Raw genomic sequence first — 27,093 nt, forward strand, 5'->3', positions numbered from 1 at the left:
GTCCGAGCCCCGCAAGTCACCCCTCCTTGGATCCCCCTAGGTCTCTAGTTTTCAGAAATGCACAGGTTTGGTAGGTTTCCCTAGGTGGCGGCTGAGCTAGAGGCCAAAATCTACAGGTAGTCACTTTGCTAAAAACAGCTCTGTTTTCTGTGATATGTCCACGTTGTGTTTTGGGGCATATCCTGTCGCGGGCGCTAGGCCTACCCACACAAGTGAGGTATCATTTTTATCGGGAGACGTGGGGGAACGCTGGGTGGAAGGAAATTTGTGGCTCCTCTCAGATTCCAGAACTTTCTGCCACAGAAATGTGAGGAACATGTGTTTTTTTAGCCACATTTTGAGGTTTGCAAAGGATTCTGGGTAACAGAACCTGGTCCGAGCCACACAAGTCACCCCTCCTTGGATTCCCCTAGGTCTCTAGTTTTCAGAAATGCACAGGTTTGGTAGGTTTCCCTAGGTGGCGGCTGAGCTAGAGGCCAAAATCTACAGGTAGTCACTTTGCTAAAAACAGCTCTGTTTTCTGTGATGTGTCCACGTTGTGTTTTGGGGCATATCCTGTCGCGGGCGCTAGGCCTACCCACACAAGTGAGGTATCATTTTTATCGGGAGACGTGGGGGAACGCTGGGTGGAAGGAAATTTGTGGCTCCTCTCAGATTCCAGAACTTTCTGCCACAGAAATGTGAGGAACATGTGTTTTTTTAGCCAAATTTTGAGGTTTGCAAAGGATTCTGGGTAACAGAACCTGGTCCGAGCCACACAAGTCACCCCTCCTTGGATTCCCCTAGGTCTCTAGTTTTCAGAAATGCACAGGTTTGGTAGGTTTCCCTAGGTGGCGGCTGAGCTAGAGGCCAAAATCTACAGGTAGTCACTTTGCTAAAAACAGCTCTGTTTTCTGTGATATGTCCACGTTGTGTTTTGGGGCATATCCTGTCGCGGGCGCTAGGCCTACCAACACAAGTGAGGTATAATTTTTATCGGGAGACGTGGGGGAACGCTGGGTGGAAGGAAATTTGTGGCTCCTCTCAGATTCCAGAACTTTCTGCCACAGAAATGTGAGGAACATGTGTTTTTTTAGCCAAATTTTGAGGTTTGCAAAGGATTCTGGGTAACAGAACCTGGTCCGAGCCCCGCAAGTCACCCCTCCTTGGATCCCCCTAGGTCTCTAGTTTTCAGAAATGCACAGGTTTGGTAGGTTTCCCTAGGTGGCGGCTGAGCTAGAGGCCAAAATCTACAGGTAGTCACTTTGCTAAAAACAGCTCTGTTTTCTGTGATATGTCCACGTTGTGTTTTGGGGCATATCCTGTCGCGGGCGCTAGGCCTACCCACACAAGTGAGGTATCATTTTTATCGGGAGACGTGGGGGAACGCTAGGTGGAAGGAAATTTGTGGCTCCTCTCAGATTCCAGAACTTTCTGCCACAGAAATGTGAGGAACATGTGTTTTTTTAGCCAAATTTTGAGGTTTGCAAAGGATTCTGGGTAACCGAACCTGGTCCGAGCCACACAAGTCACCCCTCCTTGGATTCCCCTAGGTCTCTAGTTTTCAGAAATGCACAGGTTTGGTAGGTTTCCCTAGGTGGCGGCTGAGCTAGAGGCCAAAATCTACAGGTAGTCACTTTGCTAAAAACAGCTCTGTTTTCTGTGATATGTCCACGTTGTGTTTTGGGGCATATCCTGTCGCGGGCGCTAGGCCTACCCACACAAGTGAGGTATCATTTTTATCGGGAGACGTGGGGGAACGCTGGGTGGAAGGAAATTTGTGGCTCCTCTCAGATTCCAGAACTTTCTGCCACAGAAATGTGAGGAACATGTGTTTTTTTAGCCAAATTTTGAGGTTTGCAAAGGATTCTGGGTAACAGAACCTGGTCCGAGCCACACAAGTCACCCCTCCTTGGATTCCCCTAGGTATCTAGTTTTCAGAAATGCATAGGTTTGGTAGGTTTCCCTAGGTGGCGGCTGAGCTAGAGGCCAAAATCTACAGGTAGTCACTTTGCTAAAAACAGCTCTGTTTTCTGTGATATGTCCACGTTGTGTTTTGGGGCATATTCTGTCGCGGGCGCTAGGCCTACCCACACAAGTGAGGTATAATTTTTATCGGGAGACGTGGGGGAACGCTGGGTGGAAGGAAATTTGTGGCTCCTCTCAGATTCCAGAACTTTCTGCCACAGAAATGTGAGGAACATGTGTTTTTTTAGCCAAATTTTGAGGTTTGCAAAGGATTCTGGGTAACAGAACCTGGTCCGAGCCCCGCAAGTCACCCCTCCTTGGATCCCCCTAGGTCTCTAGTTTTCAGAAATGCACAGGTTTGGTAGGTTTCCCTAGGTGGCGGCTGAGCTAGAGGCCAAAATCTACAGGTAGTCACTTTGCTAAAAACAGCTCTGTTTTCTGTGATATGTCCACGTTGTGTTTTGGGGCATATCCTGTCGCGGGCGCTAGGCCTACCCACACAAGTGAGGTATCATTTTTATCGGGAGACGTGGGGGAACGCTAGGTGGAAGGAAATTTGTGGCTCCTCTCAGATTCCAGAACTTTCTGCCACAGAAATGTGAGGAACATGTGTTTTTTTAGCCAAATTTTGAGGTTTGCAAAGGATTCTGGGTAACCGAACCTGGTCCGAGCCACACAAGTCACCCCTCCTTGGATTCCCCTAGGTCTCTAGTTTTCAGAAATGCACAGGTTTGGTAGGTTTCCCTAGATGGCGGCTGAGCTAGAGGCCAAAATCTACAGGTAGTCACTTTGCTAAAAACAGCTCTGTTTTCTGTGATGTGTCCAGGTTGTGTTTTGGGGCATATCCTGTCGCGGGCGCTAGGCCTACCCACACAAGTGAGGTATCATTTTTATCGGGAGACGTGGGGGAATGCTGGGTGGAAGGAAATTTGTCGCTCCTCTCAGATTCCAGAACTTTCTGCCACAGAAATGTGAGGAACATGTGTTTTTTTAGCCAAATTTTGAGGTTTGCAAAGGATTCTGGGTAACAGAACCTGGTCCGAGCCACACAAGTCACCCCTCCTTGGATTCCCCTAGGTCTCTAGTTTTCAGAAATGCACAGGTTTGGTAGGTTTCCCTAGGTGGCGGCTGAGCTAGAGGCCAAAATCTACAGGTAGTCACTTTGCTAAAAACAGCTCTGTTTTCTGTGATGTGTCCACGTTGTGTTTTGGGGCATATCCTGTCGCGGGCGCTAGGCCTACCCACACAAGTGAGCTATCATTTTTATCGGGAGACTTGGGGGAACATAGAATAGCAAAACAAGTGTTATTGCCCCTTGTCTTTCTCTACATTTATTCCTTCCAAATATAGGGGTGTGTGTAAAAAAGACATCTATTTGAGAAATTCCATGTAATTCACGTGCTACTATGGTCACCCCGGAATTCAGAGATGTGCAAATAACCACTGCTCCTCAACACCTTATCTTGTGCCCTTTTTGGAAATGCAAAGGTTTTCTTGATAGCTATTTTTTACTCCTTATATTTCAGCAAATGAATTACTGTATACCCGGTATAGAATGAAAACGCACTGCAGGGTGCAGCTCATTTATTGGCTCTGGGTTCCTCGGGTTCTTGATGAACCTACAAACCCTATATATCCCCGCAACCAGAGGAGTCCAGCAGACGTAACGGTATATTGCTTTCTATAATCTGACATTGCAGGGAAAAGTTACAGAGTAAAAAGTAGAGAAAAATTGATGTTTTTTTCACCTCAATTTCAATATTTTTCTTTTTCAGCTGTTATTTTCTTTAGGAAACCCTTGTAGGATCTACACAAATGACCCCTTGCTGAATTCAGAATTTTGTCTACTTTTCAGAAATGTTTAGGTTTCTGGGATCCAGCATTGGTTTCATGACCATTCCTGTCACTGACTGGAAGGAGGCTGAAAGCACAAAAAATTGCACAAATGGGGTATGCCCCAGTAAAATGCCAAAATTGTGTTGAAAAATTGGGTTTTCGGATTCAAGTCTGCCTGTTCCTGAAAGCTGGGAAGCTGCTGAGTTTAGCACCGCAGACCCTTTGTTGATGCCATTTTCAGGGGAAAAACCACAAGCCTTCTTCTGCAGCCCCTTTTTCCAATTTTTTTGAAAAAAAACGAAATTTTCACTGTATTTTGGCCAATTTCTTGGCCTCCTTCAGGGGAACCCACAAAGTCTGGGTACCTTTAGAATCCCTAGGATGTTGGAAAAAAAGGACGCAAATTTGGCTTGGTTAGCTTATGTGGACAAAAAGTTATGAGGGCCTAAGCGCAAACTACCCCAAATAGGCAAAAAAAGGCCTGGCACAGGAGGGGGAAAAGGCCTGGCAGCGAAGGGGTTAAAGGAACGGCTGGTATTTAGTCATTGATTGTTTAAGTTGTATGTAATGAAATCGCTAGGTGTCCGTGAGTTCATATTATTGCTAAAGTTCTTCCAACAACAGCAGGTCCTTGATGTCCCACAGATTCCCTAACTCAGATATGTCAAGGAAGTTACATTTTCAGAAATCCTGTAAATTAGTTAGGTCTGGCATCAGGACTGAGTCCCATAGTGGTGTTTCTAGTGTGAGTTTTCCCTGCTACCCTAGTGCCTGAGTGGCGACCTATCAAATTTTTATAACTGTGGCTGTCTGACTCGGCCTCCAGCCCACAAACGCCCTACCCTCACCATACTGCTCCCCCCTAGAAGCCATGTCGCTTCTGTATGCCTGCAGTGGCTGTTCCTGTAGGTGAGTAAATGCTCAATTATTGATCGTTAGGAGGTGTGAAGCTCAAACACAGGGTTTTAGGTGGGCTAGAGCTATGCCCCATTGTAGGAAGCTGGCCTGGTGTGTGGCGAGCACCTTTAGTATTATGACCTTATACCAGATCAAGTTATCCCCTGTTAGTGAGGTATAGTCAGTGTCTAGGAAGCCAGGGCTCTCTAGAGGTAGCTGTGGATGAGCAGCCAAGACTTATCTAGGAGACATGCAAGGCTTATTCAATACCACTGTAGTCACACAGCACTTACGCACATGAAATAACCACAGAGTGTACAAACAAGAAGAACATTTATTATAGTAACACAAATACTGAGATACTATATAGGCAATACTCTACTAACAGGTGAGTAAACACACTATTATATACCCCTTAGTAATCAGGAATGGGTATAGAAAGCAACAGAAAACAGTGAAATAACAATAAACAATAAAGACCGTAGGGGGAGACCAAACTATATACTAAAAAAATGGAATGCGAAAGGCAGACATCCATCCAGGTAAGTGGAATCTGTAGAGGGGAGCTGGAGGAACTAGGAACCTCAAAAGGTAAGTATGAGAGTGCCCCTCAGCAACCAGGAGAGAAGAGGCAAGTACCTGATTTTTCCCAAACCCATAGATAAACTTTGAAAAAGGACTGTGCAAGACCCAAGCAAGACTGGAAGAAACAGAAGATGGATCCTAACAGAGGAGGACCTGCAAATGAAGGGGACCAAGTCCAGTTCCAGTTGGAGTGTTCAGTTGGGGCAGGAGCCACTACCTATCCTTCTGGAGGAGCAGGGCCAGGTCGACAATGAAGACCAGGAGTCGGCTATGCAGCATAAGAGCAGAAGAGGAGTTCCAGAAGTGATGCAGTCAAGGTTCCACGCCAGAGGCAGAGTTGCAGTCAGTCACTGGTTTGGAAAACCCACCAACAAGCCTTGCTACAGAAGAAGAGTTTCAGAGCAGCTGGAGACCAGGAATGTCTGAGGGGACTGAAACCAAGGAGGGGAGTCCGAGGCAACCCTTAGCAGTGAGGAGAGGCAGAGGTCGAGGATGCAGCACCCACAGGCAATTCAAAGGCAGCAAGCACATGAGTCGCAGTGAGGCTCACTCAGCATTCCCAGAGAGGAGTCCCACGTCGCTGGAGCAGGAGGCAGGAGACTGTGCTTTGCAGAGAAGATTGCTGGAGGCTGGGGCTACACTGAGCCTGAAGAGCCCTTGGATGAAGACCCATGGTAGCTGCAAGTGTCGCGGTGCACAGGGGTACCGCCCTGCAAAGAGAAGCAAAGACTCACCATCTCCCAAGTTGGACAGCTGGTAGAGGGCTGAGGGGACCACTCCAGACCTGTGTTGCACGATCCACGCAGAGCTGCAGGAGAGAGGATCCTCGCAGCCGGTCGTCGATGCAGCTGGTGCCTGCTGATGCTGATGCTGACTCCTTCACTCCAAGGGAGATTCCTTCTTGCTTCTTGGTGCAGACTGAAGACTTGCCGCCCTCAGAGGATACACAGCCAGGAAATGTTGCAGTTGCTGGAAGGAGCCGGAGAAACAATGTTGCAGAGCAGTCGTTGCTGGAGCTGCAGATTGTAGGTTTCTGTGTAGTCCAGTTGCGGTTCCAGTGGTCAGAAGTCAAAGTAAATGTTGCAGAGGAGTCCTGCTGGAATCTTGCACATCGAATCTGTGGACCCACCAAAGAGGGAGACCCTTATTATAGCCCTAAAAGGGGATCAGTCATCTAGCAGGGTGACTACATATCAGGATGGGGCTGTGACGTCACCTGCCTGACCTGGCCACTCAGATGCTCCCAGGAGCCTCTGCCCACCTTGGATCCAAGATGGCAGAATCAAGTGGCATCCTGGAGGAGCTCTGGGCACCACCCCTGGGGTGGTGATGGACAGGGGAGAGGTAACCCCCCTTTCCATTGTCCAGTTTCGCGCCAGAGCAGGAACTAGGCGTGACTGGACTGGTGCAAACTGGTTTATGCAAGGAGGGCACCAAATGTGCTCTTCAAAGCATCCCAGTGGCTTGGGGAGGCCACTCCCCCCAAGCTTTGTAACACCCATTTCCAAAGGGAGAGGATGTTGCCTCCCTCTCCCAAAGGAAATCGTTTGTTCTGCCTTCCTGTGCTTGAGCTGTTTAAGCAGCATGAGGGCAGAAACCTGTCTGCAGGATGGCAGCAGCATGGGCTGCCCGGGAAAACCCTGCAAATTTGTAGGAGCAAAGTTGGGGGTCATCTAAGGACCCCCAGAGTGATTAGAATCATACAACCAATACTGGCAACAGTATTGGGGTATGATTCCAACTTGTTTGATACCAAACATGCCTAGGTTCAGAGTTAGCATTATGTATTTCGGCATAGGTAGTGACATGCCCAGTACACAGGTAAAATGGCTTCCCCGCACTCACCAAGTCCAGGAAAATGGAGCACGGCCGATGAGTGTCCACTCTGGTCATCAATACCATGTCTCTACCATTAGGTAGCATGCAGAGGGGAATGGGAGAAGCAGCATTGTCAGCACTGATCTGGGGCCACTGACAGGGCCGACTAGGCAGGGAAATGAAAGCTCCCTTGAGCAGGAGGCATCCACCACCGTCACCTCAACTCAAGAGGCACTTCACCTGGTGCCAAGCCGGGCCATCACTCACAGCTTAGGTGGCTCCAGTATGTTGCAGTGAATCCGCTGTTGCTTTCCCAGAGGCTCCCAAGCCCAAACCACGTTGCGGGGGTTTTCCTCAGCCACAGTCATTATCCAGGGCCTCAGAGCCCGCAGCAGACAAGCAACTCACTTCGCGGCCGAGGGCAGTGCAGATCTCTGTTTTGCAGCCATGTTGGATGTGGGCCCCAAAAAGGGAAAACATGGTCATTCAACCTATGGCACAGAGGCAGCGGTAGGGCTGTCAGGCACTGTGCGGAGTAAGAATGATCAAAATGGGCCCTAAAGATTCCAAGGCCAGGATGTAGGGTTTGAAGCAGTGTATGTTTTAACACAATTGTTGCAAGTAGCCATGTCTCAAGCCAATCAGCGCATGTAGGAACCCTAGATCCTCCCCAGTTCATAGCTACCTTGCCCTTGACCACGAGAAGGGCTATAGCGGTCAGGTGGCGAATAGCCAATGGAACGTCAAGCCCAGCAGTATGACCCATGGAACAGGCTCTAGAGAGATCTGTATTATATCTTCTATAATCACTATCCCTTCAAGACAGGGGGAGAGTAGGACATTCCCAAGTGAGGTGGAGAAACTCTGCACTATCCCTACCGCACCTAGGTAGTTGTGTGGAGACAGGGATCGGTCGATCCTGAGTTGTCATCTCAGAGTACTGTAAGCCCTATGCAAGTATTTGTAATACAGCAGTTTGTGTCAATAGTTCATAGAGATCGTGCCAGTCTGTGCACAACAGTAAGACAAATGTGCTTTGGGCAGGGGTTTACCCAGTTCAGCAACCGAGGCTGCTCTTGCCACCTCTATCCGACCATGCATGTATTTTGACACAATGGTGTAAAGCCAGAAACCCACGCAATAATGTCAGACTAAGTTATGAGCTGTGTGAGCAGTGGAAAATCATCAGGATTCAAAGTAAATCCTGACAAGGAGGTACTGGCAGTATTGCGCAGCCTGGCTTAATTAATATCAAGGAGTGTGGTGTTACCCAGGGAGCGGAACTGCTCAGCAATAGGAACCAGCCGTCCATATGTTGAGCACCCTGCGTCATCATGGCTACCCTAGGGTGGCGTGGACGTCACAGCTTAGACCACGCAGGGATGAAGAAATATGGACGAAGAAGAAAAACAAGGCATTGTCTAATAAAAAGTTAAACCTTAAATGTGCTGTCACGGAGGGGCATACCTGTCCCAGTGTGCCTCCATTGCTACCAAAGGCACGCAAGGGGATATAAACATCCCTCCCTCCTCGGAAAACTGTTCACCATCTCAGCCATCTTTCCCTGCTTCCATGTGTCAAAACACTGGGGGATTAAAAAACAACAGAATTATGCTCGACTGTCCGAACATCCAATTCCCAATCTTCTTTCTATTCCTCTTGTTGGTTTTTCCCTCCCGCTTCCCTGTTACGTTTCTTTCACATCAACAGCACTACAAGCGATCAAGGCCTCTAAGTGCCGGGGAAGGTTGTGTATCTGGGCCACCTGGTAGGTGGAGGCCATATCCAACCACTGCAAGGGAAGATCCAAACTATTTTAGATTACACACACACACTCAAACAGGTCATGTGCTCTGCACCTATGTTAAAAAGCCCTGACTACTCCAAGAAGTTTTTAGTTTTCACACCGATGCTTCAGAGGTAGGGGTTGGGGCAGTTCATTCACAACTTAACAATGAGGGCCAGGACCAACCAGTTGCTTTCTTAAGCAGAAGGGTGACCCCCAGAGAGACATTGGCCAGCTATACAAAAGGTCTGTGGTCTGGGCCTTGAAGAAGCTGAGGCCATACCCGTTTGGCACTCGCTTAATTGTCCAAACAGACCACAAGCCCCTTCTATGGCTCAAACAAATGAAAGGAGAAAACCCTAAATTGTTGAGGTGGTCCATATCTCTACAAGGAATGGACTATACAGTGGAACATAGACCTGGAAGTAACCACTCCAATGCAGATGGACTCCCCAGATATTTCCACTTACACAATGAAGCTCATCTGGGCAAGGTTAGCCTTTTTGTCATTCATTTTGGGGGTGGGGTGTAGGAAATTCCACGGGGATCCTGCTAACCAGGACCCCAGTGGTTATGCTCTCTCCTGTAAATTTTGGTAACTGAACCTTTTTACTCCCACAATTGGCACACTGTTTCCCCGCATTTAAGTCCCTAGTATATGACACCCAGGGCATTGGGGTGCCAGGGGATCCCTTTGGGCTGCTGCAGTTATTCTGCCACCCATAAGGAGCCCATGCAAGGGTACTGCAGGCCTGCCATTGCAGTCTGCGTGAAATGGGTGCATGCACCCGTTTTCACTACAGGTCACTGTACCAAGTCACTATAAGTCACCCCTATGGTGGGCTCTCTCAGCCCAGAGGGCAAGGTGCAGGTACCTGTGTGTGAGGCACTCCTGCACTAGCAGAAGTGCCCCCAGAAACTCCAGGTCTATTTTTCTGGACTTTGTGAGTGTGGGGATGCCATTTTACATGTGTACTGGACATAGGTCACTACCTATGTCCAGTTACATAATGGTAACTCCGAACCTGGACATGTTTGATATCAAACATGTCGGAATCACACCCCAATACTGTTGCAAGTATTGAAAGTATAATTCCATGCACTCTGTGGGCTCCTTAGAAGATCCCTAGCATTGCTACCACCAGTCTTACAGGGTTTTCAAGGCAGCCCAAGGTGCTACCACCCCTCAGACAGGTTTTTGCCCTCCTGCTGCTTGATCTGATCAAGCCCAGTAAGGCAGAACAAAGGATTTTCTTTGGAAAAGGGAGGTTACTACCGCTCCCTTTGGAAATAGGTGTGACTGGCTTGGGAGGGGTAGCCTCCCCAACCCACTGGTATGCTCTGAATGGCACATTTGGGGTCTGTTGTGCATAAACCAGTCCACACCGTTTCAGGGACCCCCAGTCCCTGCTCTGGCATGAAACTGGACAACAGAAAGGGTAGTGACCACTCCCCTGTCCATCATCACCCCAGGGATGGTCCTCTGAGTTCCTCCAGAGGGTCCCTGGGTTCTGCTAGCTTGTTTCCAAGGTTGGCAGGGATCTATGGGGGCATCTGAGTGGTCAGGCCAGGCAGGTGACAGCAGAGTTCCCTCCTGATAGGTGGTTACCTGGCTAGGTGACTGTAGGAAAATGCCACTGTTGGCATGGTCACCCCCTAACTTTTTGCCTTTTGTTGATGCTGGATATGACAAAGTGTGCTGGGACCCTGCTAACCAGGCCCCAACACCAGTGTTCTTTCCCTAAAACTGTACCTTTGTCACCACAATCGGCACAGGCTGGCATGCAGATAAGTCCCTTGTAAATGGTACCCCTGGTACCAAGGGCCCTGTGGCCAGGGAAGGTCTCTAAGGGCTGCAACATGTCTTATGCCACCCTGGGGACCCCTCACTCAGCACACTCACACTGCCTCACAGCTTGTGTGTGCTGGTGGGGAGAAAATGACTAAGTCGACATGGCACTCCCCTCAGAGTATCATGCCAACCTCACACTGCCTGTGGCATAGGTAAGACACCCCTCTAGCAGGCCTTACAGCCCTAAGGCCCTGCATTCCAAAGGACCAAGAAACTCCCGTGGACAGCGACTCTGTCCTAACAACAAAGAAGAAACCATATTTAAAGGGACTCTCACCTCACTCCTGAAGCGTAAGTCCCCAACACTCTGAACCCGATGCCCCCGGCCCGTGTCCAGAGAAACCAACACTTCCGCGAGGACCCCCAGGCGACTCCCACGACGTGTCCACATCGAGACGACCTCCCTGCACCCCCACAGCGACGCCAGCAGAGAGAATCCAGAGGATCTCCCTGACCGCGACTGCCCGGTAACAAAGAACCTGATGCCTGGACGAAGCACTGCACCCGCAGCCCCCAGGCCTGAGAGGAACCAACTACCAGTGCAGGAGTGACCAGCAGGCCGCTCATATCTCTGTCTAGTCGGTGGGTGGCCCGAGCAGCCCCCCTGCGCCCTGCCTGCATCACCAGAGTGACCCCTGGGTCCCTCAATTGAAACCAATACAAAACCAGTCACCTACTTTGCACACTGCACCCGGCCCCCCCTGTGCCGCTGAGGGTGTATTTTGTGTGCCTGTTTGGGACACCCGCAGTGCTCTACAAAACCCCCCCTGGTCTGCCCCTCGAGGATGCAGGTACTTACCTGCTAGCAGACTGGAACCGAAGCACCCCTAGTCTCCATGGGCGCATATGTTATTTGGGCCCCTCTTTGACCTCTGCACCTGACCGGCCCTCTGTTGCTGGTTATGGGTGTTTGGGGTTGACTTGAACCCCCAACGGTGGGCTGACTATGCCCCAGAGACTGAACTTGTAAGTGCTTTATATACGTGCTGAACTAACTTGTACTTACCTCCCCAGGAACTGTTGAATTTTGCACTGTGTCCCCTTTTAAAATAGCTTATCGCCATTTTCTGATAAAGTGTGTACATTACTGTTTTGATTCAAAGTTCTATATTTACCTATCCCAAGTACCAGACAATTTATGTACTTACTTGAATTCTGAATCTTGTGGTTATAAAATAAATTAAGAAAATAATATTTTTCTATATAAAAACCTATTGGCCTAGAGTTAAGTCTTTGAGTGTGTGTTCTCATTTATTGCCTGTGTGTGTACAACAAATGTTTAACACTAACCTCTGATAAGCCTACTGCTCGACCACACTACCACAAATAGAGCATTAGTATTATCTATTATTGCCACTAAGGGGAACTGTTATATCCTGACATCGAATACTTTGGAATGTGTGGGGAAGTGGAATGTGGAGTGTGGAATGGTGGGGTGGAATTCTGAGAGTGGGGCATTGTGATGGGAGATGCTGAAAAGGAAACTGTGTACTGTGTTGTCAGACAATAAACGTTATTTACTTCTACCACGACTTTCTATCTGTGTGGTGCTGGGTGGGGTTTGTTTCACTTCCTGTTTCCTGCCCGGCATTGGCACTGAAATAGGACTGAAGAACATCATACGAAAATGGGATTTCTTCAATTATAGACATAATAATAGAAGGACTAAATCGTAGGAACAAGGATATGGATGAATAAACTTACATTATTTCTCTGTGTTTTAACTTTTAGGTGATTCCATTTTTATTATTTGTGCAGGTATTTTTTTTTTTCTCAACAAGGAAAGTGAAAGTTAGTGAAAATGCAATTTGAACCACCAGCAAAATTTTTGCAAAACAAAGGAGATCCCCCAATGCCTTGGACCAGGTGGAAAGAAGAGTTTTTGACTTACATGAAAGCTATGGATGACTAGAATATGTCTCAAGAAAGGAAAAACAATATTTTACTACATTGTTTGGGCTCGGAAGGTCAAATGGTTTTCAGAACCTTGCCTCCTATTGTTATACAAGGACAGGCTGATGGAGAGCTGGATGTTTTTAAAGAAGCGTTGATGAGATTGGAAAATAGGTTCAAATCTACACTGAGCAAAGCATTGAATAGGTTCAAGTTCAACTATTGATGTGATGGGGTTTGTTGAGGCAAAGATTGTGTTCAAGGAGAAATGTGCCAATATTAAGTTTTGTGTGGCAGCAAAAGGCATGAATGTTCTAGCTTGGAGAGACCAAGGTACATTGGGAATAATTTTTAATCCAAGAAGTAGTGAACCTGTTTTAGCTATACAGGATTGTGAAAATAGAGAGTGGATTATTTCTAAGTTCCCACAAGTCTTTACCAGTAAATTGGGCAAATTGTTGAATTACAGTCACAAGATTAGGGTTAAAGCTAATGCTAAACCTGTAGTGCAAAAGCTCAGGAATGTTCCCATAAGCGTCAGAGGGGAGTTGAAACAAATTTTTATCAGAAATGGTGGATGAGAATGTGATTGACGAAATGTAATCCCCTGAATGGGTATCTCAGATTGTTTTGGCCCGGAAAGCTGACAAATCTTTGAGGTTGTGTGTGGATTTGAGGGCCGTGAATGCTAATATTATTGTAAATTGCCATCCTTTACCCAAAATCAATGAGGTAATTAGCCTGCTTGAAGGGGCGAACATCTTCCCCACCCTGGATTTAAGGTCAGCGTATCATCAGATAGAATTGACGGAAGACTCAAGACATCTCACAGCATTTATCACTCCACAGGGTTTAATCCAATTTAAGAGAATGCCTTTTGGATTAGCATCCGCGGCGTCAGATTTTCAAAGGGCTTTGCTTCATCTATTCAAGGACATGGATAAATATCTAAAATGTTTCCAGGATGATGTTTTAATATTTTCAAGAAATTAGAAAGAGCATAAAGAGCATGTAATTAATGTTTGTAAGGTTTTAAGTGAGAACGGATTGACTCTAAAGGAGAAGAAATGCAAGTTTTTTTCCAAGTCTGTTGAATATTTAGGTCATACTATATCAGGAGGAGGAGTAATACCAAAACAATCTTTAGTGGATGCCATAGTCAATGCTCCTGCTCCTGATAATCGGGAAAAACTGCTGTCATTTACGGGTCTTTGTGAATATTACAGTAAATTCATTGAAAGTTTTGCTACTAAAATTGAGTCGTTGAGGGAACTCACACGTAAAGAGGTCCAGTATGCATGGACGGAAAAACAGAGTGAAGCATTTGAAAGAATAAAAAGGGAAATTGTGGAGGCACCCACTTTGTAACCTTTCAGTGTTTTGGCGCACAGTGTGTTCTAACAGTAGACGCAAGCATGTATGGAATTGGAGGGGTATTGTCGCAAAGGTGTGGGAAAGACAAGTGGAATGTCTCATTTGCTTCACATACGTTGACGGATGCTGAGAGAAGATATGCTGTGATCGAGAAGGAATTGTTGGCATGTATTTGGGCTGTTGAGCATTTTAGAAATTACATCTGGGGTTCGAGTTTTATCCTTCAGACAGATCATAAACCTTTAGTGGGTATCCTTTCTCCTGGTGGGGGTTGGAATGCCACTGCTCGTATTGCCAGACTTGTTTCTAGGTTGCAAGAGTATTGTTTTAAGGTGGAGAATGTGTCAGGGAGGAGTAATGCTGTGGCAGATTGTTTGTCACAACTTCCACAAAATGAGACAACGGAGGATGAAGCACTTCGTAATGTGGTGGAAAATTATGTGGTATCTGCTGTGTTGGGATACGTGACTGTTTAGTTTGGTAGTATAGAAGTCGAAGAATGGATGGTATGTGATGAGAAAGATTCTGTTTTGCAAGAAGTAAAGAGGTATGTGAGAGATGGTTGGCCGGACAAAAATAGGATTCCAGCAGAGAGAGAACCATTTGGAAAAGTTAGAGATTAACTGGAAGTAGAAAATGCGCTGTTATTTAAGAAAGGGAAGTGCATTCCTCCCAAAGGTATGCAGGAGACTATTTTGAAACTAGCTCATGAGGGACATCCAGGAATGTCTTCTATAAAAAGGTTGATACGTACTTGTTTCTGGTGACCAGGGTTAGAAAAGATAGCAGACAGAGTTGTCAGAGAGTGTTGTATGTGTGTGAATGCAGGGAAAATATTAAGAACTGTGCCTGCTCCTCTTGTACCTGTTCCTTGGCCGAGTTATCCTTGGCAGAAGTTGGGTTTTGACAGTTCGGGTCCATTTTATTCTCTTCCGGCAGAAGCACAATATGCCTTAGTGCTGATTGACTATTTCTTTAAGTGGAAAGGAAGCCCGATTGTGATAATTTTAGTAAGGATCTTAGCATCACAATTTATTAAGGAGAGGGGGCGATAAGAGGCACATTGTCAGTGAGTATTAGTCTGCCGTCATTTTCTACACCCACAATATCAGATCTGGGCCTCTCTCTCTTAAGCAACCAAACCAGAATCCTACACAGTCTCTAGTCTTCATAGTAATGCCTAGCTAGGGCATATTTTCCCAGGTAGCTTATCTCCCTGTCTGCAAGCTCCCAGAATTGCTGTAAAATCAAATTCTGTTCCTGCAGAAGTGTCTCCATGGGCATGTGATCACTTGCGGATTCTAAAGTCTTAAGAGAGCACTCGAGATGGGTTAATTGCCAACAGATATCTTTTACAACTCTGGCATGCTTAGCAATAGCATGTTCTAAAATATAGGCTTTGATGGCCTTGCAAATTGTGGCATACTCTGGGACCAAGCCCACACTGTGCTGAAAGCACTGTAGTATTAAGCTCTTCCTTAAAGACCATGTCTAAGAAAGGAAGCCAAAGATACCAGAGGGGGCGGCTTAAATCAAAGCACGGAAGGGTCTAGCTAAAAATAACTGGAGAGTGATTGGAAAGAGTGCGTGGTATGTGCTAAACCTCCAACACAGAGGAGGCGACTTTGGATGAAACAAGCTAATAATCAAGCCGGGTATAGGATAAATGAGGTGCTGAGCAGAAGGTATAGTCTTTTACCATCGGATGTGCTGAATGGCATAAATCAAATAGCCCCTAAAAGCTGATGATATAGCATGACAACTTGACTGACAGAGTGGTGTTAATGACATGCCTCAGAGCAGTCCTACTTTGTGTCAAATATCAGGCTCAGGTCCCCCCTCACACCATAGTGTCCACATTTGAAGAGCACAATTCAGCAAAGATTTTCAGGAAAATTAGGGGGGGGGGAGAAGGAGGGCCTTCAACGTTGGGTAAATACGTGTAATGTTCATGTTGCCAAGTGTGCCCACTACAGTAAGATATCTGCCAGCCGAAGCCTCTTTGGTTAGGTGTAGCTTAAAAGCCACATGGGGACATAGCAGGAAACATGGACTCTTGGAATAGGAGCAGTACAAAGAGTAATGTTGATGAGGGGACCATTTTGAGTCTAAAGAGTGAGGGTGGCCTGGCTCCAAGTGTGTTAAAAAAAAAAAAAAAAAAAGCCACATCAACCGACTGACAATTCACACAAGACAAAACTCTGCTAACATTACAATGATCATTTAGGCTTCTGATGTTCCACATACGTCATTTAAACATACCTATGAGATGTCATGGAACAATCCCTAATCCCCTTCCTACACCGAGAACCCGAACAGTCAGTGGCAGACCCCTAAAACATAATGGAAACAAAAGAAACCACCAAGGGGTAAAACACACCATGAGACGAGACAGCTCTCTCCGGGGAGCCTGGGCAGGAGAGTTAAGTAACAAAACAGGACAACAGGCAGAGTGCACCGAGGCCAATAGGACCAACTAAGGACCCTCAGAAACAGAGGGGAACAAATTACAGTTAGCCCTGAGGAAAGATGATTGAGGAGAGCAGCCCTAAAATAACCAATATTGTCAGTGGTATGAGGAGAAAAATGAAAAAAGAGATATGGCAAAATTAATAGGCTGCATCAACTCTTTAATGAATTGGCCTGATCTTGTACATCCACACAAGCACAGTTTGGTTAGACTCTGGGATGTGAGTGATGATCAAGTCTTACAAAATTTGTTAGCACCCACAGCGATCTGGAAACATGAGTCTCTTCATCTAGGTCCACTTTCAGACTTGCTGGATATAGCACGAAGTACTTAATACATAGGCTGCCCAGCTTGTGCTGCACCTCTGTGAACTTGCAGCACACATCCTGAACAGTGGCAGTAAAGTCTGGAAAAAACAATATTGTAGAACCTTGGTGTCGCAGGGGCCACTTCTCAAGAGCTGGGTGAGGGCTGCACCACGGTGCAGAAATTCAGGAGTAGGGCCATAACCAGCCAATGAGGTGTGCGAAGGGGGCAGAGGGCCAAGCGTTCTATAGGCCTGCTCCACCAAAAAGACCCCAAAACACCTTTGACAGTCCAAAATAGAAGAAAGCAAGGATTCCACATACAATGACAGTCCAGGACTCATTATCTACTCTGCCGATCTAATTAACAGCAGAGTATGTGTGGTGCAGTCCTCAGCCACTCAAGGGGCCTCAACAGTTACCTGATGCCCCAATGGCCAATGTAGGACGAAGTAGGAAGAGGAAGGGGAGGTGAAGAAGGGACAGTACATGGGGGGAGGGGGAGAAATGCCCTGCACATTGGGTTTTCCTCACCGGCTCGACCCAGGAGTGTCTCTAGCAATCAGGTGAGGATCTCCTACGTTAGATCGCAACAGGCTCCAACTCGTGTCTTCCGGCTGACCTCCAAAACAGCCAGAACCAGTACAGCATCACCACTTCACCGAAGGAGAGAAGAGCCTTCCTCCAGTCTATTCCATGGCTGTTGGATAAAGGCTTGGCCAGCCGGATTTGCAGGTAGGGCTCAGCCCCCACCAGCCTCCTAAAGGGGCACCGCACCACACCAGCCAAGGGTGGAGGTGGGTAATGGGGTCAAATGGGGTCAGTGGTGGAAGGAAGCAATAGGGGGGACAGAACACAGAATCTACATGAAGGAGGGAGTGGAGATGAACGTAAAACACTGAAAAGAGGATGTGGTGTTACGACCAGAGCTGCCAACTTTGGTACTGGGGAACTAGGTTTGAGTATCAGAGCTGGCTCAACATCCTTTAATTCTGGGCAATTCACTGTGCCTAAAAAAATAGAAAGGTGTCCTTGTGTAATGTAACTGGTGCTCATGTAAAGTGCTCCAATGCCTTTACGTCTAGTAGGCACTAGATCTGTTCAGTGTCTTGTTCTATGTGGTTGCATATATTTTCACTGTCTGAGCAATTAGTCATCTGCACTAATTTCGATACATAATGAAATGTATGTTGTCCTTATACTAAAAATGTGAAAATCATCATCATACAAGATATTGTGTCCTGTATCCTTTTTCAAAAACATTAATTATGATACAAGTTACTAATTGAGTTTTCACACTGTCAGAGAATGACTCCCTTAGGACATTTGTTTAGCTTATTATTTTACAGAACTTAGGCAGTATTTCCCAGCATGGTTGCCTTAGTTTCAAAGGTAGATATGCTCACTCAGTTCAAGGAATGTAGACTTCGAGGCATTCAGGACACCCCCAGCTTGCATCCACAATATGGAAGGAGTTAGATTTAGCACAGTGAGTGCGCTGAAGACGTATGAAAGATGTTTTCCTGAGCTTCAAGTAGCTAGCGACAGAAGGAGTTAGCCTAACTTCACTTTGCAAGAATACACGATTAGTCAGGAGTTCGATGTGGATAGAGACTTCAACAGGTAGAAAAGCTTAGGATAGGTGTGCTTTCTCAGGGATATCGCATAGGTAGAAGACAGATATTAAAGGCAGTACAGAAACACATGCCATCACTTTATCTTCACTTACAGATTCAAACCCATTGGTGACGCACTCACCCTGATACTGTATTACTCCCTTACTCAACTAAGTAGATGACTCCAAATCATAGAGAACCCAGAAGGTAGCCTCCTCCGCTCAACATAACAAACCGGGCACCTCAAAAAGATTCACTGGCTTCCCATTCAGAGCTCTTTTCAAACTCCTGAAACATACATTCAAAGCTATACAAAGCACTGGTCCAGCATACCTCAACACCACCTCAAATTTCACAAACCTAGACACCTTTGCTCAGCTGTTCTCGTACTCAGCATACTCAGTGCCGGAACAAGGAGAAGTGACATCTATTTGGCTTCTAAAGGGCAGAATGACCTGTCTACACACATATGTGTCGTCTCTAAAATTACTCCATTCCTCACAAAGCTGAAAACTTGGTATAAAAAAAAGCATAACATTACAGAGAACTCTGCCCCCAATGCTATGTGTATAGGCAAAATGTTTGTTCTGCTTGCCATGTTCATTCTCCATCAGAACTTACTAAATACTAAGTTTACTGTATGACAAGTGCATTACATCTGAAACACTACACAACGGTGAACGTGACATATGCCACGTTCTCACTGACTACCCTGTGTGGCAAAAACTAATGTTCATCATAGTTTATGAAATGCTCTTTAAGGAACTTGGGCAGTATTCTCCAGCATGTTTGCCTTAGTTTCGACAGCAGATATGCTCACTCAGTTCGAGCAATGTAGGCCTCAGAAGGCATTCTCTGACACCCCAAACTTGCATCCACCAACTGCAAGGAGTTGAATTTACCATAGTGAGTGGGCTAAAGACACACTTACAACACGTCTTGCTGAGCCTTATGTGGGTGTCATGTGAGCCATTAGTAAATGTTCACTATGCATGCGTCTGGTATTGGTCAGAATGAAGGTGGTTACTTGACAGGTGGCACAAATGTAGTCAAACTGATTAGTCATTTGTGAAGGCTGTGGATGCACCACCTTTCAACAAGTTTTGACATGTGAATAAAGGCTTGTTTAAGTGAGTTTTGTTGCAATTTGGTTGATGGATGGTTGAGAGACTGCCTTGATTGGGGATTACATCCTGTGATGGGCCCCTGAATGGCAGCAGTATGTTGAAGTGAGTGTACTGATCTGTTGGAACAGATCACGATGCTGGCTGTATGAAAGTCTTGTGTGTGGTGCATGAATGGCATGTGAATGGACAATAAAATAGTTGGCCCATTGACGTGGCTTTATAGCTCACCTTCCGTAGTCTTGGTTCCAATAGTCAGATACTATGATAAGTATTTGTGCTTTGAAGCCAGCATTTCTGGAGGTGCTAAAATAAACCAGTGTACAGTGCCTTCTACAGGAAAGGCTCAAACCGAGCTCAATGGGAGCGCTCAATCCCACTGACCTGAGGGATCCCATTGACCTTAGTTTGATACATTTCTGTCATGGGTACGAGGCCCAGCCACACAAGTGGGGCAGCGTTTTTTATTGGCACAATGCAGTAATGCAGGGTAGTAGGAATCTTGTGGATTCCTGAGGATTCTGAAAATGTCCATCACAGAAATGTAAGGGAAATTAGTCATTTCAGACAGAGCTTGAGGTTTTCAGAGCATTGCGGGTAAGAAAACTTCATGGGATATATGCAAGGTACACCATTCTGGAATGCCCTTGCTGTCTAACTTTCAAAAAATGTCTTTGATACATAGGTTTGCATTAGTGGCCCCACACCACGGCCCTAAATACAACAATTACCCCTATTGCTCATCTCTCAAAGTAGCAATTTAGGCCCTTTTGAGTTGTTATCTGTTGGCCCACCTCCAAAAGTAGGGTATTGTTCTTATTGCAATATGTGTGTGAACTCAGGGTGGGAGCAAATTTATGGCTGCCTGCCGATTCCAGAACTTTCTGTCACAAACATGTGAGGAAAATGTGTATTTCTAACTAAAGCTTCATGTTTGCAAAGGCTTCTGGGTAAAATAAATTGGTGAGAGTCAAGCAAGTCACCGCAGCCTGGATTCCCCCGGGAATCTAGTTTTCCACAATGTTCAGGTTGGCCAGGTTTCCCTAGGTGCCGGCTGAGCTGGAGCCCAACATCCACAGCTACCAAGTTCCAAAAAAGGGTCAGTTTTGAGTGGGAAAATGTGATGTATCCAGGTTGCGTTTTGAGCAGTATCCTGTCACAGGCACTAGGCCTGCCCACACACGTTAAGTACTATTTCCATCAGGAGACTTGAAGGAATGCTGGGTGGAAGGAAGTCTGTAGCTCCCTGCAGATTACAGACTTTTCCAACAAAACATTTGAGGAAATTGTGATAATTTTAAGTTGAAGTTTGAGGCTTACAAGGGATTCTGGATGGGAAAAAAACATTGAGAGCCTGGCAAGTCAGCCTGGATTCTCCCAGGTGTCTAGTTTAAAAAAAATTAAAAGTTTCCTAGTTTTGCCAAGGCCCCAATCAACCTAGGGCATGAAATCCACAGTTACCCACTTTGCAAAAAAAGGTCAGTTTTGAGTGGAAAAACGTGATGTATCCATGCTGTGTTTTGGGCCATTTCCATTTTATTCAGAAGACACGTGGAACCATAGAACAGTAGAACATCTGTGTAGGAGGCTGGCCTGATTTGTAGTGGGTACCTTGGGTACCAGGTCCAGTTATCTCTTATTAGTGAAATGTAGTAGTGTTCTAGCAGCTTAGGCTGATAGAGGTAGCTATAGCAAAGCAGGTTAGGCTGAACTAGGAGACATGCAAAGCTCCTGCAATTCCACTTATAGTTACACAGTACTTATACACAAGTAAAGACAATACTCAGTGTTACCAAAAATAAAGGTAGTTTATTTGGGAGACAGAAGGCCAAAAATATCTTAGAGGCAATACTCCTTCTGGAGTTATGTATTATACACAATATATTCACTAGACACCAAAATAAGGTAAGTAATTAGATATAGGATAGTGCAAGAAATAGGAAATGCTATAGAACGCAATGAGGGAAAATAGGTCTAGGGGCAACACAAACCATAGAGAGGTGCCTTTAGGTCCTTAAAGGAGCAGGCTTCGTTTTGCTCCTCTCTCAGTGTAAGCCTATCAGGCTGCATTGCTCTTCACACTCTTTATGTTAAAGGCAGCTTTTGTCTATGACAGATGATGTACACTCAAGAAGCTAATCAGTGCCATCAACATGTTCCAGTATTCAGACAGAAAATGACATTTGACAGTAACACTTAAGATCCTTATGAAAGTAACTTGAATTTTGAACATCATACAATCTTAATTTCATCAAGAACGATGTATATTTAAAAGTTGTTCCAGGGTCTGGATAAGCAGCGGGGAATTATCCAACATTTATGACTTCAATGAAGATCTTATGATGATGGAAATCCCTTTCCATGCTGCAACAGATCCAAAAAGAACCATCTTAACTAACCATCTTAAATAGTTGCCATCATAATTTGTACCTTTACTATAAATGCCAAGGCTGAGCCACATTCAGTGTTTGTTGAAGAGGAGTAGTGGGTCGAGGTGCCTTGCATGCACCACTCAAGGGCCAGAGAGAGGTGTGGAAGGCCTGGGCAAAATAGGGCCTGACCATGTAGCCAGTGGAGGCATTTGTATGCATTGAGACAAACATGCTCACACTTGTGTGTGCGTAAAATGTGCTTAAAAAGATACATTTTCAGCAGTTTATTCTTAATTGTGGTCCTGCAAAATGGTGTGGTGGTTTACATAACCTGTAATCCACTAATCAGGGAGCACAAACATTTGAGAGGTGCACAGCATTGGATGGAGTGGGCAGATTACTAGTGTATACCTCTAAAATGATGTAGGAAAAGATTGAAGGAGACCAACTTTGCAAGAAATGTTCATGTTTTCATTTCACAGGAGAGTTCTGTTACTACACATCATAATGTTTCCCTACACTTTTAAATGTGATTGGTAAAATTACAAAAATATTTTTAAAGATGGAATTCACTAAATGGCAACACTGTGTACTGAAACACGCGCTATATAAGGGATAAACTACCCACTGCCATACATTATGAAGATATTGCAAGCCACCGGAGAGTTCCATAAGCATATAGAGGAACAAGACCGAATGCCAAGTTCCTTTATAAGGTTATGGATCTCTGAGGTGACTTGCAATATCCTTATCATGTAAACCATTCCCATAAACCACCTAAAACCGTGGTGCTTGTCGCTTTCATTTGAAAGAGAGAACATGTTTGCAAACATGAAGGCTATAAATAAAATCTCTAGTGCAAAATTAAACACATCAAAAACCTATTTGATATTTGTGACAAACAGATGTTAGAAACAGTTCAATACAAGTCAGTAAAAAAAAATAGCTGCAGTAGCCCGGAGTGTTCAGAAACATACCGAAAGGTTCTAGCTTTTCTCTATATCTAAGGAGTGCAAATAATAAACATATTCTCTCTGCTTGTCATTGTAAGCTATTAAAATAGAGCAGGAGAAATAAAAGCAAACGTTTTTTCGTTGTTTTAAACAGCTGCTTCAATTATGCTCCTTGACCTGACCTGCCTTTCAACTCTGCTGCTAGCTCCGGCAGCAGGCATTGAGATGTCAGAACTAGAGTTTAATAACTTATAATAGTCAAGTTCTGACGTATTTTTCTTTATAGTCGGCGACTGGGTACCATTATAAAGAAATCAGAGTCTGCCTTCCATACAGTGATACAGAATCTTATGTATGAGAAACAATTCAGGGTTTTAATGTAATATACAAGATGTGAATACTAGAATTATCACAAAACTTAATATTTTAGAAGTCGGCTACCGTAAGCCTGATGTCAGTCTGGACTAAAACCATGGGCAAACGTTTGAAAATTGTAATGTAACGTTTGTAATTGTAATTTTATTGTATGTATATAAATACCAAAAGATTGAAGGTGGTGGGGTTAATTTGGCATTCAGAATGTGAAATGTAACGTGTCTCTGCTATAGTCATTATTTGGAAGGCATTGTTTAGTGAGCTGTGCAACATGCTAATTTTCATTAAATTAAATATAAGACTTGATAAAAAATTATTAATATACAGTACCTGTGTAATCATTAACATTTGAGTGAAAAAGTGACTGTTTCCTTATACGCATCTTCCCTCTTTCGACTGCCTTTTCATCTTCATCAGAGCAGTCTATCTTCAACCAGAGAGCAACGCTGAAACCTTCAGACATATGTGGCCAACATTTTTGTCCTACTAACGGCAGGTGAATAGGAGCGATATGCCATGATGATATCTGATGACGGAAGAAACTTTCACTGCTTCCCTCTTTTTTATTCTTTGAAAGTTTTGTTCTTCTTAAAAAGCCCATGGATTTGATTCCGAAATTACTGGTCGTCTTTTGGTCAGAAACACTGCCAACACTAGGGTTTTGCTGCAAGGGGAAGGTGAAGTAGTGTGTTGGGCTAATCTTGCTGTTTGTCTCAACTATCTTCAAAATCCCTTTTAGCAGCAATTCCTAATTCAAAACAAATAGAAAAAAGTCTTAAACACGTTAAAAAACAAACAGTGAGTAACCATGGAGGTAAAGAGGACATAGTTTTAGCATGCATGTGCATCATTAACATAAAATAATACTCAAGCCTAAAACAAACTATACTGATTTAAAATTGAAATCAAGGAGCCTGGCCATTATGGCTAAATAAACCATGTCCCGTTTCGGTTCTCCTGTCCTGAGACAAACATTACAAATAAAGACCATACCTATGTCAGCTACCAGTTACCTTTTCTTGAGCATACACAAAATTCTTATACATACAATTACCTTAAACGCCTTTATACATTTATAATAGAGGCACTAGAGCACCAATATATAGAAACTAAAGCACTGGTCAGTGCTTAATTTGTTAAAAAAATAATTGCCAAGGCGCTCGTCAGGAAGCCATTGCAACTTGCTCCACACATTGGCCATGCTGCCAATGACATACTAACACAACTACTCACCGTCACACTCCTGCAATTGTAGCCTTTTAATCTATTCCATGCTTCTAAAGCTATAAGAATGGCTTGGGCAGCAAGAATTATTCATTTTTGATGTATATTGAAACAATAAACTGTTGTTGTGCTCCTCTCTACATTAGATGGGCAGCACCATTATGTGACACACTGTCATAAGTGTCAGGGTTGACAATTAGGTGACAAACACTGTAAACCACTACCTTAAACTAAGCACTGGCATTGATACAAAAATTGGGCCTGGGGGAAGATGTGACAAGAGTGTGCGAGTGAGAAACAAAGCGTAAGCATACATTGTGAGACATCTTGGCACTAGGACAGAGAAGAGAACAACCTACTAGGATTGCTAATAAAACTGATCAGCCATAAAGGCCAGATGGAAAAATTTATGGTTGATCATCAGTCTGGTAGCAATGGGACAACCATTTCAGAGCTGTGAGGTCAGTACCAAAAGAACACGTTACCTACCTTTGGTAACGCAATTTCTGGTGAACACACTAACCACAGATTCCACACCTTTAAAATATTCCCAGGCATCAGTGTGAAACCAAAAGCTTTCACAGTAGGGCTCCTGCCCCACTAGGTGGAGTATTGCAACTTCATGTTGACTTCATTCCACCCTGAAAGTTATGGTGCAACCACTACAGTGCACCAATGTCAGTTTCTTTCTTGACCTCTTCTGTGCTCTTGGATACAGAACACAAACAGCTGGAAGTACCAATGTGCAGAAATCCAATTTGGGACCTTTCCAAGTAGTAAAAAGGAGGGCGCTCAACACAACAGGGAGGTACAGTGAGGAATGTGAGGTTAGATGGAGTATCCACCAAAGGCAAGTAACCTGTTCTGATGGAAACCTCTACCTGCAGATTCGTCATTTTCAGAAGAGGTACTAAAGCAGTAGCTCCCCCAAAAGAGGAGGGTCTGTGGAGTGGAATCATAATAAAAAGCCCTGCAAGACAAACAGGGGAAATTCCATTCCGGAGGAACCTGGCTCTCAAGGACATGTTGCGGCCTGACAGATATCAAGAAAAGGCACTCCCAGTGCAATACAGTGGTAGCAGCCTTTACCCTAGTGAAGTGACCCCTCAGTCCTATTAGAGGCTGTTTCTTGTCCATTACATAGTGTAGGTTGCTGGCTTTCTATATAGTGCACCAAAATGACGTACACTGGGCAGAGTCCAGTGGATCCCCAATTGGTATTGCAGAGGCAAAAGTAGATAGGACTAATGCTCTATTTGTGGTAGTGTGGATAAGCAGTTAGGCTTGTCAGAGGGTAGTGCTAAGCATTTTGTTGTACTCACAGAGCCAAAAAATGAGACGCACACTCTAAGAATAAATCTGAGACCAATTTAGAAAAATAAATATTTTTATAAATGTTTCAAACCCAAGAATTACATAATCAGGCAAGTAGACTTTCAATCATAAATACTTTGCATTTTCAAAAATCAACAGTGCAATTTTTCAGTTCAGCAATGTTAACCTATGGAAGAAAAGCAAGAATGCAGTTTGGCAGGTAAGTACACGACTTACAAATTCAGTATCTGGGATTTTAGGTCAACACCAGGCAAGGTTAAAATCAGTACGAAGGTATCACACAGAGCGGCACAGGGGCAACCGGGTGCAGTGGTCAAATTCGGAGTCGGGTGTCCAATGTGAACCAATGGAGACTGGGAGTGAACGAAGATGCGCTGCTCACAGATGAGTAAAGTGCTGTCAGAGGCTGATCTCCTGGACTGAGGTAAGCCCAAGGGGGGGCCACAAGACAGCACCAAACTTACACCTTCAGCAGTACAGGGGTGGACAGGTGCAGAGTGCCAACACAGCACCTGGCACCCAATGTTAACCAAAGGAGATTGGGGGTAACTGAAGATTTAATCCTCACAGGCGAGTAAAGTGGTGTCAGTGGTCGATCTCCTGGAGCTGCGGTAAGCACAGACAGCTGCCCAGGTAAGTTCTAATGCTACGGGACACCAACGGTCCAGCTGCCCAAGACCCAGAGGCTTCAGTTGGAGCGGTGTTTTTTGGCGTCGGGGACAGCTTACCGGGCAGGTTGCTGTCAGGGGGAGTCTTTGATTTGAGGCGCAGGCTTTGTTGCAGAGTCCAGCAGGGGTTAGCCAACAGTGGACTCGGAATCACTGGGCCACTTCGACTCGGACTGTGGGTGTCGGGTCCAGAGGTGGGTCCAGAGGCAGTTTTGCGGTTCCTCAGGGCAGAGTTCTTTTCTTTTAAAGTTGCCTCCTTCTTAAACTGGTCTGCTGTTCTCAGGAGATCTTGGTTTTTGATGAAGGCTGGCAGCCCTCCCACAGCTTTGGAGGTCGCTGGGCTGCAGGCCAGTCGTCTTTTGGTGCAGGATTGTTGAGGGGTGCAGACAGGCCAGTCGGGCTGAGGCCAAGCCAGTTGGTGTCTGCAGTGTTCTCTGCTGATACAGCTCTGTAGTGTCCGTTTTTTCTTAGGTCATCAGGAATTTGAGTCCAGGTTTTCAGGGGTGCCACCTAAATACCGAATTTAGGGGCGTTGCAGGAAGTGCCAGGTGGTAGCCATACTCACCTCTAGGATGACCACACATTTTTTATGACCTCTTCCGTCAGGAAGTGGGCATAACCATAACCCTTGTGGCCTAATTCCTTCCAAACAAGAAGAAGAAA

At 45.2% G+C, this 27,093-nt stretch overlaps 1 protein-coding gene across 1 annotated transcript in view; it reads right to left on the reverse strand.

Moving 5' to 3' along the window:
• LYST (lysosomal trafficking regulator) overlaps window positions 1-27,093 on the reverse strand; it is a 2,674,875-nt gene that overhangs the window by 1,880,357 nt on the left and 767,425 nt on the right. Inside the window, 1 exon segment of the mRNA XM_069234946.1 lies at window positions 23,534-23,951. Coding sequence (XP_069091047.1) covers window positions 23,534-23,951 — 418 coding nt within the window.

This window comes from Pleurodeles waltl, chromosome 5, assembly GCF_031143425.1.
Source record: "Pleurodeles waltl isolate 20211129_DDA chromosome 5, aPleWal1.hap1.20221129, whole genome shotgun sequence".
In the NCBI taxonomy this organism is placed as follows: domain Eukaryota; kingdom Metazoa; phylum Chordata; class Amphibia; order Caudata; family Salamandridae; genus Pleurodeles; species Pleurodeles waltl.